Raw genomic sequence first — 13,806 nt, 5'->3', positions numbered from 1 at the left:
GTAGTACCCTCCTATTAAAAAATATTTTGGAGAGAAGGAGAAAGATGAGAGAAATAGCAGTTGAACATAGTCTTCAAATATTGCCTATTAATTTTTCTGTTGTACACTCTGATTATAACCCTCAATTCTACAGATCTAAAATAATCTTGAGAGGCCCCCTAATTCATCCATCTGACTTGCCTGGATTTATACCATCGTGCAGCATAATTTTTGTCCTTCTATTAATCCACAGCGAAGGTTATTCCAAAACTTCTCTGTAGTTTATAGGTCACTCATTGCCATCACAGATAGTCCAAAATTTTCCCCAGGAGCCAGTCCAGATCCTTCTTGTGTAATGTGAACTTTTTTCCTTTAATACCGTTACATTCTTCTGTCAGAACCTAAACTTCCAACTCATCCATCTTTCCAGTTTCCTGGTGAAGGGACATTTGATTCATAAATCAAATAATCTAGTAGTTAGAAGGTACAACTACAACTTATAAATAATCTATTCCAGTATACCCCAGTATGCAGACTGTATAGCTCTGGTGTTTTGCAAGATAATTTATGTAGCACAGGGACCTGACATTGAATAATATTGAATTACATACTGAAAAGTTTATTCCCTCTGAATTATCTTTCAGTCCTTCTCATTCTGTTTAGGAGAGTCTCTCTTTTATGCCAGAATATCTTTTTTCTTTTCTTTTCTTTTTTTTTGAGACTGAGTCTTGCTCTGTCACCCACGCTGGAGTACGATGGCGCGATCTTGGCTCACTGCAACCTCTGCCTCCCAGATTCAAGTGATTCTCCTGCCTCAGCATCCCAACTAGCTAGGGTTACAGGCACCTGCCACCACGACTGGCTAATTTTTGTATTTTTAGTAGAGACAGGATTTCGCCATGTTGACCAGGCTGGTCTCGAACCCCTGACCTCAGGTGATCCACCCGCCTCAGCCTCCCAAACTGCTGGGATAACAGGCGTGAGCCATTGTGTCCAGCCTTACACCAGTATATCTTTAATGCCCCTCTAGTATTTACTAACGTCCTTATTTAACACAGATAGGGCAGGCCTCAAAATAATCTAACAAATATTTATTAAGATTAATTCATTTTTATTGTATTTGGTTTTGTGGTTATCTTCTATTTATGGCAAATGATATTCCATTTATGAGAGTTTACATACAGTTTTTCTTTAAGTACATTTATTTAAGAAAAATGTGAATTGGTTGAGAACTTTAAAAAAAAAATCAAGTAGCATGAACAGGGCCACAGTGTGGCTTTTGTAGATTTTAAGCACTTTGTGTTAGTGAGTCCCTTCTTACATTCGTGTGTATGTGTGTAAGTATATGTATATGATGTTTTATGATGGCATTGGTATACAGATGAATATAATCTTCAACTCTGAAAGTTCATTTTTTCTTCTGATTCTAAAAGAAACTAAGACATTTTCATGGGCCCTGGCATTGTGTCTACTGTCCCTAAAGCATATGTGGGTCAGCTTTGGCATGTGTTATAGCAAAACTCCTTAGCTCTTCATGAGAAGCCTAATTTAATCCAACTACCTCATTTTACAAAGAATAATACTAAGCTTCACACACGTGTGAAAACCTGTGAGTCTGAGAGTGAGCAAGGACAAAATCAGAACTAGATCTCAGAGGCCAGCCTCCTAATCTTTCCACTTCATTACACTGCTGTCTTCCTTTGAGCCTCTTCTGCAAAAGCCCTTTTTCTTGTCCCATCTGCTTCAGGGTCTTCACATCAGAATTAATCATGGGTCCTTGAGTGAATCCAGCCCCATCTCAGGTGTGAGGACTGCTCTGTGTGGAGGTGACACCCGCTTGTGGATCTCTTCTGCAGACAGACCTTTGACACGGGAGGCCGGTCGGTTCACAGCATCCATGGCAGTGGAGTCAGTTCACTCCGCTGCATCACGGGGGACCCACCAAGACCCCATTAAGAAAAACACAAATGATGCAACAAATCAGGATAGATTTAGGCTTGGTTTTTGGACACAATCTTCCAAATTATAGCTCCTCATTAAAACTAGCTAAAATGGATGATAGAGCTTGGGATAGGTTCACCACTGATATCCTAGACCAGTACTTTCTACGTTGGAGTTTATATGGAAGACCAAAGGTTTACTCCTTGGGCTGTCAATGCTTCATTTTACCTAGCCCTTCAAACAAGTCAAGCCTTGTTTTTAACTCAGCTCCTGGGGAATTGTTCTGTTGACAACGTACTGCAGAGAACAGTCCAAACAATTCTTAAGAGCCAAGAGCCACCTCTGGTGACCAGACTTTGTAACCTTCTCATTTATCCAAGATGGATCTACATCTACCTGAAAATACTGTAAGTTGTAAATGGTATCTGTGTTTGGGGAAACAGAAACAGATCATGCTTCAGTTCACTTCCAGCCGTCTGTAAGTGTCATCATACCACTAGAACGTTCTGACTTTCAAAAAGTAACAGATCCTGGTGAGGTTGTGAAAAAAAGAGAACACTTATACACTGTTGGTGGGAGTGTAATCCAGCCCATTGTCAAAAACAGCATGACAACTCCTCAAAGAGATAAAAGTAGAACTACCATTAGACCCAGCAATCCCATCACTGGGTACATACCCAGAAGAATAGAAATCATTATACCATAAAGGTATATGCGCACAAATGTTCATTGCAGCACCACTCACAATAGCAAAGACATGGAATCAACCTAAATGCCCATCAGTGACAGATTGGATAAAGAAAATGTGGTACTTGTATACCACAGAATACTATGCAGCCATAAAAAAGAATGAGATCACATCTTTCGCAGGAACATGGATGCAGCTGGAGACTGTTATCCTTAGTAAACTAATGCAGGAACAGAAAACCAAACACTGCATGTTCTCACTTATAAGTGGAAGCTAAATGATAAGAATTTATGAACATAAAGAAAGAAACAATAGACACTGGGGTCTACTTGAGGGGGGAGGTTGGGAGGAAGGAGAGGAGCAGAAAAGATAATGATTGGGTACTGGGCTTAAAACCTGGGTGATGAGATAGTATGTACAATGAACCCCCATGACGTGTGGTTACCTATATAACAAACCTTCACATGTACCCCCAAATCTAAAATAAAAGTTAAAAAAAAGTTCTGACTCTATGCTAGCTAATGTTATTGTTTATTATTATTGATATGATAATGTACCACAGGAAAAACATATTTAGCAAAAATCTTTTTTTTTTTTTTTTTTTTTTTTTTTTTGAGACGGAGTCTCGCTCTGTCGCCCAGGCTGGAGTGCAGTGGCCGGATCTCAGCTCACTGCAAGCTCCGCCTCCTGGGTTCACACCATTCTCCCGCCTCAGCCTCCCAAGTAGCTGGGACCACAGGCGCCCGCCACCTCGCCCGGCTAATTTTTTGTATTTTTTAGTAGAGACGGGGTTTCACCGTGTTAGCCAGCATGGTCTCGATCTCCTGACCTCGTGATCCGCCCGTCTCGGCCTCCCAAAGTGCTGGGATTACAGGCTTGAGCCACCGCGCCCGGCCGCAAAAATCATTTTTTACAGTGAAGACCTTTTTATTTGTTTTGAGGCCCAACCAAAAACTAATTCCAATCTGTTGGGAGATAATGTAAGTGATCTGCAATTATGCACTCCTACAGGTTTATTGATTCAAACATTATTCAACTGTGATATCTTGTAAAAATATAATTCTAATGCAGAAAGAAAGAGCATGAGATCTGGAGGCATACAGAACTGGTTTTCTTTTTTTTTTTGAGACGGAGTCTCGCTCTGTCCCCCTGGCTGGAGCGCAGTGGCGCGATCTCGGCTCACTGCAAGCTCCGCCGCCAGGGTTCACGCCATTCTCCTGCCTCAGCTTCCTGAGTAGCTGGGACTACAGGTACCCGCCACTGCGCCCGGCTAAGTTTTTGTATTTTTAGTAGAGACGGGGTTTCACCGTGGTCTCGATCTCCTGACCTTGTGATCCGCCCGCCTCGGCCTCCCAAAGTGCTGAGATTACAGGCGTGAGCCACTGCGCCCGGCCCAGAACTGGTTTTCTATCCTACCTCTAGACCTACTAGCTCTGTGATCTTAGGCAAAATAATTAACCTTTCTGAGCCTTTTTTGCCCCATCTACGGAATAGAGTTGATAATATCCATATAGGATGTTGTTTTGAAGATTAAATTATGTGAAAAAACGTTGACTGAGTACCTCTCTTGTGCCATGCTCTTTTCTAAGTGCTGCAGATACCACAGTGAGCAAAATGTAAGAGTGCTGTTCTTATGCAGTGATGATTTTAACTGGAGTTAAATATTTCCCTTCTGGTTCTTAAGTCATTGAAGCAGAGTATTGCCTGATAATGGATTGGAACTGGATTTCACGTACCTGTAGTTCTAAAATAATTATCTCTTTTGCTGCTATGGATTTTAAGTTATAACTCAACTGCTAAAGGTTACTTATTCAGCAGGACCATTCATAGTTTTTTACCATTCTTTTAGTTCACAAAATTTTAGTTAACCGTAAGGCAACGTTTATATTTGCAGCAAATATTTTACACTAATTTATGTTTGTTAATATATACTATGTATAAATAAGCATAACTTACATTATAAATTTCTAGAGAGGGAGATCCACAGTCTTTAGTGCATGAAAATTCCAAATGATAAGCTGTTACCTTGACATAGAAAAACCTACTAAGATTTATCACTGGACAAACCTGCACATACGCAGCTAGCCACAAAAAGATCTTTTGTCTGTGGTTATGTCACTGATGGGACAAGTTGCTCCTGTTTAGTGGTGATGACGCCAATGATGAAGTGATCTAGAAAGATATTCCTTTTTCAAATTGATTTTCTTCCTGGAATGATTACAGTACATGCTGATTTTCCCAGATACATCTGATCATCAGCAACTATCAGATGTCCTATCTGGAAGATACGCATACATTTTATCACTTTCCTTGATAAAATAATGACAACTGAATAAGCATATTCTGATTGGTTATTTATACAACCAATATTTATTTATTAAAAAATGGAGGATTTTCTACTTTATTTGGAGCAATGAATGAAGGGTAGAACTTAAGAAATGTATTAATATCAGTGATCCAAAAGTAATGTCATTGTCATTTATAACCCACACAGGCCCTCAGGATCAGCATTATCATCAGTATAAAGGTTTGATCTGCAGGTATTTTTCTTCTGTGTAAGATTTGATAAGACATAGCCTTATTGCCAGGTGTACATTTGAATTTTACATGAATGCACCATTGTAAAACTACTGTTGCCATCTCAAACTGTTGGCGACATTCCAGGCGGATGTCATCTGAGGTAACTATAATGAAAAATCAATCAATCTTTAAAATGCATACTGTCTCTGTATTAGCACACATATACATTGGCTCGCATGACTTTCTTCAGAGCTAATTATATTGTTTTTAAAAAATAGTAATGAAGAAGATAAAAGATAAATATAAAGCTACCCAACTGTGGAATCACTCACCTGATTTTCTCAGAATGCCACACTCTAATTACTAATATATTGGCAGTCAGCACAGTTATCTAAAGGAGAATGTTTAAGGCAAAGATTGTCCACTGTCTTAATATTTCTCAAAAATCATGCCTTTCTATTTTTTTTCTAAGAATATAAACAACAGGTTGCTCCAAAGATATTCATTTAGATATCCCCAACATGCCTTTTGCCTGCCAAGGCCCACTTGCCACCTGGTTCCATTTTACTAAAATACTTATTAGACTTTGAAAATCATAATATTCAATTTCCTGCCTTTGCCTTGAATACACAAATAATACAGGAAGAGCAAGGCAACGATTCTTTCACGGCTGTTTAGGAAGTACTAAATAGAATTTAAAACTGCTGATGGGTCAGTTTTCAGTTCTGCCATCTTTATACTCTTGAGAAGGTCTCTAATATTGCAAGGGAAATATATATCCTGACCCAGTTTTATCTTAGAAACTCTTTGTTCCTCATATTTGTCCACTAAATTTCAAAACCGAGGGCATCTGAACATTTGAAAGGTTTAAGAATTTTAGTTTCCTTTCTTCTTACCTATAGATGGGATAAATTTCATCTCCATCCTGTTCCAATAAACTTAGTGTCTAGAGTAACCACTGGATCAGAAAAACAAAAAGATGTTCTACTCAGCTTCTTGGAATTCTGCCTTCAGACATCATATCTAAATTCATGCACTGCTGGTCCAAACTGGCACACCCTTTCTGAAAGCTAATTTGGCGTTGTTTGCTAACCTGCTGCTCGCACACACGTAATTTGGCATTATTTATCAACAGCCTTAAAATCTGTATAGCCTTTGACAACAAAAACATAATTTAACATTCAGACAAAGAGTTCTATGAAAGATGTTCACCATGATGTTTTTAATAAATGAAAGGTTGAAAATCTTTTACATCTTGATATCCAGGAACAAGAATTGGTTAAATAAATCTTGGTATAGCCATATAATGGAGTTCTCCAAAGCTATGGTCAAGACCGATTTTCTAGAAGAATTTCTAAAATGCCGTATCAGAAATTCTCATGCTGCAATATTATGATAAAAATCCAAAACAAAATTGCACACACAGTATGATATTAACTATGTATAAGTAATATGAACAGGGAAAGAAAAAATGGGACATACACCAAAATGTTAACAGTGGTTATTGTTACTCCTTTCTTTTGTTCCAGTTTTTTCTTCGACATTTTTCTATGTTATCAAAATTCTCTGTAATGAGCAAAAAATAAAATAAAATTTCAAAAATTAAGATACAGAAGAAAAATATTAATGGAGCAATCAAGGCACTATGTGGTTTTATGTCCATTCTACTTCTTTGGCGAGCCGTAGACTTCTTTCTGCCTGACGCTTTCCTAGGAATTTATAGTGTGCATTCTCCTACCGGAGAAAAAACAACTACAGAGAGACAATGATAAGAATCTGTGTCACCTAGTCTCTGTTATTTTCCAGCACACCACGGTTCTGCCCTTTATATTAATCGAGATGAGGACATCGCACCATCAGTATCCCAGCAGGAGCAGCGGACTCACCGCCATATGTACCTTCTCTGTTGGCTATATATTATGGTAAGGACCATGCCTGCTGGGCTTTCTTATTGTATTAGGTTCTGCACTGCTAAATTTGGGCACATATTTCATTATGGATATAATCACTAACAGATTCACACTGTGTGCCTCATTTGGTCCAAGACCTGTGCTTTGTCTCGTTTCCCCAGATGCTTATATTTTTAGAAAGTATATGCCAAACCTCACACAACAGGAATTTGTTGAACAATCCCATGTAAGCAGTGGTTCTTCCAAGGCTACATTTTTCAACTCTTTTTCAAACTAAATGTTTTTCTTGGACACCGGTTTTATTGCTTAAGGGCTTTTTTGCTTTGGGATTTTGTTGTTGCTTTTGTTGGGGGGAAGGGGAGTTGCAGCAAACACAGATGAGAACAGAAGTGACCTCTTAGAGCAATGACTTTAAACTTACTAGGAAACAAGTGAAAATTGTACATTTTCCTCGGTCCATTTAAAACATACTCCAGAATTAGCTGTTACATGGAGAATGCATTAAACTGTTCTGTTTTTAAATATTGGGGTAAATAAAACACAAGAAATCTTCATTTGATCTATTGTGCACAGTTCAGATCAAAGTGCGAGGTGCCAAATTTATCTGATAAAAGAATTTTTGCCTGGCGAGTCTACCTCACACTAATTTCAGTTCTTATCAGGTTTTTAACACTTCAAAAATTATTTATCTTAACATAGAGAATTTCTTATTTCTCTTTATAATTCCAAGTCCTCTTTGACATATTAACACGCACAGAGGAGTTCCCTCCTGCCAGCATTTCTGCCTCTTGGGACTCTTCTGTCCTGAGTTCTGGGTCACCATCCCCTCCTTTAAGCCTGAAGGACTGGATAATGTTCTCCCAAACACCCCTCAACTGTACTTAATCCCCCCAAATCCTAGAGCTCTTTGGGAGGCCCTATCTCCATGGAGCATCTTGCTCCAGCTGGAGTTGAAATATAAAATAAAGGATGCTACAGTACATGACACACTTTGCATAATCACATGATGCCCCAAATCTGAGCAGAAAGATTTGCTTCAGGAAGTCACACCCTCTGGCTGGATATAAGGAGACATCCAGAGGATGTCCATATGGACAAGCATAAGCCACCGCGTCCAGCTGGGAGGAGCTTTACGACCATGTGGTCCTCCCAGCTGGGCGTGGTGGCTCACGCTTGTAGTCCCAGCACTTTGGGAGGCCCAGGCAGACAGATCACTTGAGACCAGGAGTTCAAGACCAGTCTTGCCAACATGGTGAAACCCCATCTCTACTAAAAATATAAAAAATTAGCCAGGTGTGGTGGTGGGCATCTGTAATCCCACCTACTCGGGAGGCTGAGGCGTAAGAATCTCTTGAACCCAGGAGGCAGAAGTTGCAGCAAGCCGAGATCGCGCAACTGCACTCCACCCTGGGCAACAAAACAAGACTGTGTCTCAAAAATAAATAAATAAATAGATAAATAAATAAGCTCCTCCCATTGGCCCCTCCTTCAACTAGTAAAGACCACTTGCAAGGACTAGGGAAGTGTTTGTTTTCCTAATTACTTTCTAAGCTTTTTCCCTCATCCTAAACCTTAAGTTTCTCTGATAGAAAATGTCCAAATGATCAGAACTCATACCTGCAATATGACTAAAGTTATGTCTTAAAAATGGATTTATGTGCTTTATACATATGAACTTATATTCAAAGGAGTGTTATCTTTCAGAAGAGTCAAGTAGGGAGGCTGCACAATTATTCCAGGGATGTCACGATATTTAAAACATACCTGGAACTGCCTATAGCCATAGTTTAAAAATCAGTCTCACTTCCCACCCCTACCCCAAATACGGTCTCATTACTTTGCACTCCTATTTGCTTACCTGTGGAAAAGGCAAGTTCTTTACTCTGGGAACTCTGGGTATATTTCTGCAAATTCATTTATATGCTATTAAATTATCTGCATCTTGTAGAGCCCCAGAGATTTCAGGAACTATGTACTTTCTGATGGCCTGTCTTCCGTTGTGGGTAGAATCAGTCCACGTTCCAAAGAGACACATGGGAAATGCCACATAGTCCTCATTATAGACCCCCAAGATCCCTCATGAAAATGAAGCATTACTCATGCTCTGTGTGCCAAGTGAGGCTTGCCAGCTCTGCGTACTCCCTAAGCAAACCAGTACTTGTTTGGACATGTATTTACATTAACCAGTGAATTCTCTCAGATTTGTTCTGAGAAAGCATTCAAAGTAGACTTTTTCCTTTGGTGTTCTGCCCTGGGCATTCATAACTATGCCAAAAGCTAAACAATGGCCCTCACGTCATGTCACATTATGTAAATCCAAGATTTTAATTGTTATCAAAAGGGTACTGGCTTTTGCTTCCTTTCAGACTATGTTAGGGCCAACATACCAGTGACACAACAGCCAAAGGTTTGGGATATGAAATCTTTTGATAGCATACCAGGGTTGTAACTGGACATTCCAGAGCCCCATGCCAAGATGAAAGAAAGCATTCCTCTCATCACATGCTAATTATAAAAGAAATAGATGGTCTGTGCAATATTGAGTAAGATTGAGCTAAATCTATACCTCAGGGGCTGCTGGCCAGGCTGGCTGGCTGTTTTGCTGGGACTCTAACTTACTGTCCAGTTAGACTCAGCTGGCCCTCCTCATCTGAATCTATTCTCTTCCCAGGTTTGGATAGTGAGAGTAGAGAAAGTGAGGGACCTGGACTTTCCCCATTGACTGGTTCCCATTGAGCTCCTATTCTTGGTGGCTCTGTTTCCTAGCCCCGTTGCAGTCCTCCCCAGGCTTAGCATCTAAAGGCCATCCCATCTCCTTCCATGACGACTTCTGGCTCTTTGCCACGTTTCTCTTTCCCCCAGCCCAAACATCACCTGTCCATTTGTGGGGAGCTCTTAACTCCTTTCCTGGACACTCCCCTGATCATCATCCCCCCCAACACGCATTTCTCTGCACCTGTTTGTGAGATTTTCCCCAATCATTGAGAGGACCCTTATTTATAGCATTCTGGATACATACGGAGGTCTCCTTGGTGTCTGATGTAAGAGTTTAAGTACCAGGAATCATAATGGGTACCACTCCTTTGAGCCAGACACTGTGCCAAGTTCAGTTCAAATATTATTTAGTTGCCCAAACAGTCCTTAAAGATAGGCATGATATCTTGCCCATTTTTACAGGGAAGCATGCTGAAGTTTAGAGAGAGTACATGACTTGCCCAGGATGAGCCACTGGACTGTTGCCAGAACTACGGTACAAGCCCCAGTGTGTAGCTCCAGACTGTAGTCTGTTAACTGGACCCTCCACTGCCCTTGCTGTGTGAAGAGTAACTCCATGAATGAACATACTGAGTTTTTTATTTTGTTGAGAAGAAATACATAAGAACCAGCCAAGCCTGGTAGCTGAGGCCACTTTCTGGGTTGGAAACATTTCTAGACTTTAGCTTTCTCAGAAGTAAAACAGGGAGGAGGACAGAATGTACCTCATAGTTGGAAAGACACTGTTACTGCATATAAAGCCCATAGAACAATGCCTGACTCACAGTAAAAAAAAAATACCTATATTTGCTATTTATCAGTTCTGAAATGCTCCTCAACAAATAGTAGTATAAACAGTAATGTTTTCTTTTCAAGGCTTGAGAATTTTAGTTACCATAAATGTTTTCTTTTTACTCATTCTGGATCATTTGCACAAAATCAAAAACAATTTTAGTAGTCATAAACAACTCTAAAGGATATGAAAATATATATTTTTTAATTATAAAAGAATGATTAGGAAATCTTACAGGGGTACTGGGTAACAACAGGGAGCTGTAAAATCATGGACTCCTGACTCTTGTTGCCTTCTGGTTGACATTTATAAAAGAGAAGACATCTTTGCTCCACCTGGTGCAGTCGTCTGGGGCTGAATCTTTTCCCAGGCTGCCTCCACCCTCACTTCCAAGCACCTGGAATCCTTGTCTCTCTGCAGTTCTGCTGCTTCTCATTGCTCTGCCTTTCAATCTGCAAGATACAGAAAGAGGAAACCAACTCAGAGCCTAGGAAATGTACATCCTCAAGACTTTAAGAGTAGTCTCTGTCCTGAGGAGTCTTCTTCCAGCCCCTGGCTATTCTCCCCTCCTTCAGGGGTTTCTCATTCAATCGGAGCCCATGTGAGATGTCAGAAGCCATGTATAACACATGTTGATCTCTCAACCCAGGACACATCAAGAACAAGTAGGCGTTAGTGAAGGGGACGAAATGGATCCTGGGTGTTTCCACTTAAGTATAAATATTCCTTGTCAACTGCTGTGAGTGTATTTAAGGCAAAATAGAGATGTCTGTTGTCTCTGGGCCCTAGTGGTTTTAAACAAATTCCATATTCCAAATCTCATTTCCCAAATGTGTTCATCGAATAACTTTCCAACTCAGAAAATAAAGCAAAGTAAAATCAGAATTGTTAATGGAAAAAGCAAACTCTGTAAAATATTTAAAGAGGTTTATTCTGAGCAAACATGAGTGAGCATAGCCCAGAGAACAGTATCAAGAGGTCCTGAGAAAGTGTGCCCAAGACTGTTGGGTTACAGTTTGATTTTATACATTTTAGAGGGACAGAAGTTACAAGCAAAGATATGAATCTATACATGTAAGGTATGCATTGGTTTGACCTTAAAAGGCAGGATGTCTCAAAGAAGTAGTGGGTGGTTACAAGTCATAGGTGGATGCAAAGATTTTTCTGATTGGGAGTTGTTTGAAAGAGTTAAGCTTTGTCTAAAGACTTTAAGTCAGTAGAAATAAATGCTTGAGTTAAGATAAAGGAGATTGTGGAGACCAAGTTTCTTGTTATGTAGATGAAGCCTCATAGGTGGCAGCCTTCAGAGAGAATGGATGGTAAATGTCTCTTTTCAGACCCTAAAAGGCATCAGGCTCTTGGTTAATCTATCCTGGATCCAGGAATGTCCTGGCTGTATTAATGGAGACTCGCTACAAATGCAAAGATCCCCCACAAAAGATGGCTCTGCAGAGCCATTTCAAAATATGTCAAAGAAATATATTTTGGGCTAAGATATGTTTTATTTCCTTCAGGACCTACCATCTGTTATGTGATGCTACATCAAAATCAGGTTGAAATTTGGAATCTTATTGCCATGAAGTGTCTGTTTTGTTAGTCTTATGATCTCTATTTTAAAGTTAATCCTGGTCGGTTATGCCTAAACTCCAAAAAGGAGAGGGTACGATTAGGCATGTCTAACCTGCCTTCCCCTAATGGCTGCGAATTCCATTCTTCAGGTTTCTCTAGGGTCCCCTTGGCCCAGAGGGGGTCCATTCAGTTGGTTGAGAGGCTTAGGATTTTATTTTTGGTTTACAGAATGAAGTGTGTTCATTCTTTTACGATCATTTCTAAATTATTTCATGTCAGAATTCTATCTTCCACAAAATTTGATTGTCTCTCAACTGGGCAATTTTGGATGATTTTTTGGCTTCTTGTTGAAATGTTTTTGTATCTCAAGTTTCTGCTGGAAACATACATTACTTTTTATTTACATACAGTATTTGTAAGCCAGAGAAAAAGTTCTCAAAAATAAAAATAAGAGTGTACTCAAATTTTAAAGTCTTAGAATATTTAGCTATGAATGAGTAAAATTTTTAGGAAAAAATTTGTACCCTCTTTACTAAGAAAATGAAATTTTAGACCACATTCAATTCCTTCCATTTAATCAGATGTTTCTTCACCAGTTAAACAAATCTGGCCGACATGTGTTATTTGACCAGCAGATGACATTTTTCTCAGTTCAACTTGACTCTTTCACTCCACCATAGCTGTTGACTTTTATATCTGTAATGGTTTGTGTACATTTGTCTGATTTTCTGGCATTAGAGAACCAAGTCCAAGATGAATGAAGTTGATAATGTTACTGGTGACATATACGTATGGGTCTGCAGCAACCTCATTTCTTGCCTCCTCAGAAGAAAGAATTTGACCAAGGGGCATAAGGCAGGGTGAGACTGAGGCAAGTTTTAGAACAGGAGTGAAAGTTTATTTAAAAGCTTTAGAGCATGAATGAAAGGAAGTAAAGAACCCTTGGAAGAGGGTCAAGTGGGCAACTTGGGAGATCAAGTGTGCAGTTTGACCTTCTGACTTGGTGTTTTATGTGTTGGCATGCTTTCGGGGTCTTGTGTTCCTTTCCCCCTGATTCTTTCCTTGGAGTGGGCTGCCCACATGCACAGTGGCCTACCAGCACTTGGCAGGGGCCGCATGCTCAGTGTGTTTATTGGAGTTGCGTGCATGCTCACTTGCGGCATTCTTCCCTTACCCGTTGAATGCTCCTAGAAGGTCATATACCAATTAAACTCCACCATTTTGCCTCTTAGTGTGCATGCTTGAGCACACTCACCCACCTCCTGAGATCTTATCAGGAAGCTGTTGATCATGAACTTTAGGTGTCTTTCTCCATTGGGAGACTGCCTTTCCCTGGTGCCAGCTGCAACCAATTATTATTTGAAAGAGGCAGTTTTAACAACAACTGACTGACCATCACCTGATGGTTGCCTGACATTCTTGTTTGTAGGGAGGTAGCGGGGGAATGCTCTCCTGCCCTTTCATGTCTGACTAACTACCTACTGTAACAATAAGTATCTCACATTCTGAAGACAGCTACCTTTCTTGGGGCTTATAAGAGACAGACAAAGGACTCTTCTCACTTACTATCACCAAGTCCATCCATGCTCCATCATGCCCGTCTTCCCCACCCTCTTCCCAAGTTGGGGAAGAGGGACAGGGTCTTTGCAGTC

At 40.0% G+C, this 13,806-nt stretch overlaps 1 protein-coding gene across 3 annotated transcripts in view; it reads left to right on the top strand.

Annotated features, from left to right (window-relative positions):
• The window catches only part of AIG1 (androgen induced 1), a 287,736-nt gene that overhangs the window by 223,374 nt on the left and 50,556 nt on the right, over nt 1–13,806 (top strand). For all 3 annotated transcript variants that reach the window (XM_017958269.2, XM_017958268.3, XM_017958270.3), the window contains exon 5: nt 6,935–7,050. In XM_017958269.2, coding sequence (XP_017813758.1) covers nt 6,935–7,050 — 116 coding nt within the window. The remainder of the gene's footprint in view (nt 1–6,934; nt 7,051–13,806) is intronic.

Source organism: Papio anubis, chromosome 6, assembly GCF_008728515.1.
Source record: "Papio anubis isolate 15944 chromosome 6, Panubis1.0, whole genome shotgun sequence".
In the NCBI taxonomy this organism is placed as follows: domain Eukaryota; kingdom Metazoa; phylum Chordata; class Mammalia; order Primates; family Cercopithecidae; genus Papio; species Papio anubis.
The sequence above is the reverse complement of the archived record's forward strand: the minus strand, read 5'-3'. Positions and strand labels throughout refer to the sequence as shown.